Source organism: Salvia hispanica, unplaced genomic scaffold (genome assembly GCF_023119035.1).
Source record: "Salvia hispanica cultivar TCC Black 2014 unplaced genomic scaffold, UniMelb_Shisp_WGS_1.0 HiC_scaffold_1146, whole genome shotgun sequence".
Taxonomy (NCBI): Eukaryota; Viridiplantae; Streptophyta; class Magnoliopsida; order Lamiales; family Lamiaceae; genus Salvia; species Salvia hispanica.
Window position 1 is genome coordinate 1 of NW_025951412.1, and position 3420 is coordinate 3420.

The following is a 3420-nucleotide window of genomic DNA, read 5'->3' on the forward strand; positions in this document are numbered from 1 at the left end:
ATGCTTATGATGAGTAAAATAGTTGAACTTAGTAGTAATATGTTATGCATGTCCACTTTTAGATGTAATGAAATTTTAGTTTTTTCCTTGTTCATCTTTCAAATAATTTGTTTGAAGGTCCAATACCATCCACCATTGGAAATCTTTCAAGTCTAGGGGCCTTATCGCTCTCTTCCAACAAATTAAACGGCATGCTTCCATCCTCCATCTGCAATTTGACATCGCTCTATATTCTTCTCCTCTCAAATAACACTTTGGAAGGAATAGTTCCTCGATGCTTTGGAAACTTTAGCGAAGATATGAGAATATTTCACTTAAACGCGAATCATCTTAGAGGCCTAATTCCATCAGCATTTCCCAAGGATTGTAGGCTTATTTCCATCAATTTGGGAACGAACAAACTGGAAGGACGGTTACCTAGATCCTTAATCAACTGCAAATATCTAGAGGGTCTTGACATCGGAAATAATAGAATACAAGATGAATTTCCATTTTGGATGGAAGGTCTTCCCGAGCTTCGAGTTCTAGCGTTGAGGTCTAACAAGTTTGGTGGTAACATGTCACGTCCTTCATCAACCAAGATTCCATTTCCTATGTTGCAAGTTTTAGATGTATCCTATAATGAATTTGTGGGCTCTCTACCTCAAACATATTTCAAGAATTTCAAAGCAATGACAGAGGCAATAGAATTAGATTATGACAGCTTTCTAGCAAATCTGGAGATGAGGCTTACATTGAAAGGTCAGGATCAGTTATTGAATAGACTATTGGAAACCTTTACAACAATAGATTTATCATCCAATAGATTCTATGGGAGTATTCCACCTTCCATAGGAAAACTCAAGATTCTCAAATACTTGAACATGTCCCACAATAGCCTCACAGGACATATACCTTCATCCCTTGAAAACATGAGTGAACTCGAGTCGTTAGACTTGTCAACAAACAAATTGGATGGAGAAATTCCAAGTGAATTGACAGGGTTGACATTTCTTTCAAAATTGAACATTTCAATGAACAATCTTGTTGGGAAAATACCACGATCTAATCAGTTCTCCACATTTGAGAATGATTCATACATGGGAAACTTGGGATTGTGTGGACTTCCGTTGACAAGAAAATGCAAAGAGGATGATGGGAAATTGATGCAGCCTGCAGAGGAAGAAGATGATGAATATGAGTTCATAGATGGATTTGGTTGGCGAAGTGTTGTAATGGGATATGGAAGTGGATTCATAGTTGGGATTGGAATTGGTTACATGATTATTAGAAGTGGAAGGCCAAGATGGTTTGTGGAATTTTTTTTGGCGTTGGATATAAATATAAGACGAAGAAGAGACACAACAGAGCTACACCAACATGCAGGGGAACATGCAGGGGAACTTGATTGAAGACCAAAGAGATAATTGTGTGCTTTTCTTGTGTTTAATTTGGAAATCTCGCTTGAGTTGTGTCGATTTTCTAAAATCTAACTTTTTCTTCTGTTTTGTGTGTTTACTATTCCCTTTTACATTTCTAAATTTATGCAAATATCATGATATTCCGTTAGATCGAGTCGTGGAGCAAATGATATGGCCTTATGTTTAGAATACAAACTTGGGCTCATTTATATTTTCCATGACCAATCTAATTATCCAAAATCCCCAAAATATTATCAAGTAATTTGGCCCAAATTAAAATAATTTTCCCAGTGGTCTCATAAAAATATGGCAATGGGTATTGTGAGGGCAAACAATTCCCACATCGAAGAATGAACAAGAATTGCAAGCATATAAATGGCTTCCCCAACTCCATTAAATGGGCTTCCCAACTCCATTAGTATGAGGCATTTTGGGAGTATTCCAAGAGCAAAACCGTGAGAGCTTTGCCCAAAGCGGACAATATCATACTAATGTGGAGTTCGGGTGTGCACCACCGATATCCAAGAGAGAAGGAGAATGGTGGTTAAAGAGCAAAACCGTAAGAGCTTTGCCCAAAGCGGACAATATCATACTAATGTGGAGTTCGGGTGTGCACCACCGATATCCGAGAGAGAAGGAGAATGGTGGTTAAAGTTGTGTTAGTGGATAGTGAGGGGTTGAATTTTCTTAAGGTTTGGCCGGAAAATCCCATGGTCGAAGAACTCCTTAGCTGAGCGGCAATGGAGAACTGCGCAGAGAGGAGGGAAGAAGAGAAGATGGAGTTATTGGAATACGAAAATAATGGTGTTAACGCCGTAATTGGAGATTTTAAGGGTCTGCGCAGGGACGGAGGGAAAAGAGAAGATGACATGTGATTGGGTTGCATTGTTGGGCCTAATATTAATTGGGCAAATTTAAGAAATTAGTAGAGTGCATTTATTATTTTTTAGACATATTATAAATTTTTATTTAATAGAAGACTTTCAGTATATTATACATATATTACTCCATTTCTCAGTAGAGTTATTTCATAAAAATAATTACTAAACGTATCCCTAGAGATTTTATTACTTCAAAGTCCTAATCAATAAATGAAATTTACAAAAGAAATATTATTATGGGTATATATTAATTTATATTAGTTGATTATATTTTTAAAGCATCAATATAGTTTATTTTATACCGTATAACTTTAAACTATAAGCTATACTTTTATACTACAATTTTCTAAACTAGTTTCATCGCCAAGTTGAGTTTTCAAAAGAAAATTTTAGCGATCATATTGTCCATTATTAAATTTTGTCCGAACCATAAATATTTGGAACAAAAGTTACACACTTAATGTAACTAAAAAGTTTTTTAGCAAAATGCATGGAACCAAAGTACTATAAGAGAACACAATTCCGCCACCTCCGAAAAACATTTCTGGATCCTCCACTGATATTAGTGAGACCAACATTATTAAATTGATATAACTTTATAGAAATAGAATACTTATATTTTTGTGAGACGGACAAAAAATGAAAGATGCATATATTTTATAATATTTTTATGAGACGGATGGAGAATTTTTTAAATGCCCAAAATAATTAATGACTTGAACCGACAAGTCAAAAAGGGTAGGACAGCACTCGTTTTCCAGTGGGGTACACTTTAAGTGGAGCTTCACAACACAATTTTGGAAAATTTTCACCACTTGACTTGGAAAAAGATTCCTCTTCACTATTATATTTTAGCTTTGAATATGAAAAAGTAGCCAGTTTATTCTATTTAGCTCCAATCACACTCCAGTTCATGAATAAATATTATTTTTTAATTCAGCCTACATTTGAGAAATGCAATGAAGTGAGTATAAACAATAAATTGATATTTTCGCTCCTTGAACGGAGACTGTATTATTAATATTTTGCTAATTCGTTGCATCAAATAAACTCACGGTTAAAAGGAAGAAGATTAATTAAAAATGACTATACATATTCTATTTTCTAGAAGTTTTATTCGCTGCAGCAAATAATCTCAC

At 34.9% G+C, this 3420-nt stretch overlaps 1 protein-coding gene across 1 annotated transcript; it reads left to right on the forward strand.

Moving 5' to 3' along the window:
- The first annotated feature begins 299 nt into the window (after positions 1-299).
- LOC125197989 (receptor-like protein 9DC3) lies at positions 300-1391 on the forward strand. Its single transcript, XM_048096463.1, has one exon. The coding sequence runs from the start codon at positions 300-302 to the stop codon at positions 1389-1391; it is 1092 nt and encodes a 363-aa protein (XP_047952420.1).
- Positions 1392-3420: the final 2029 nt, after the last annotated feature.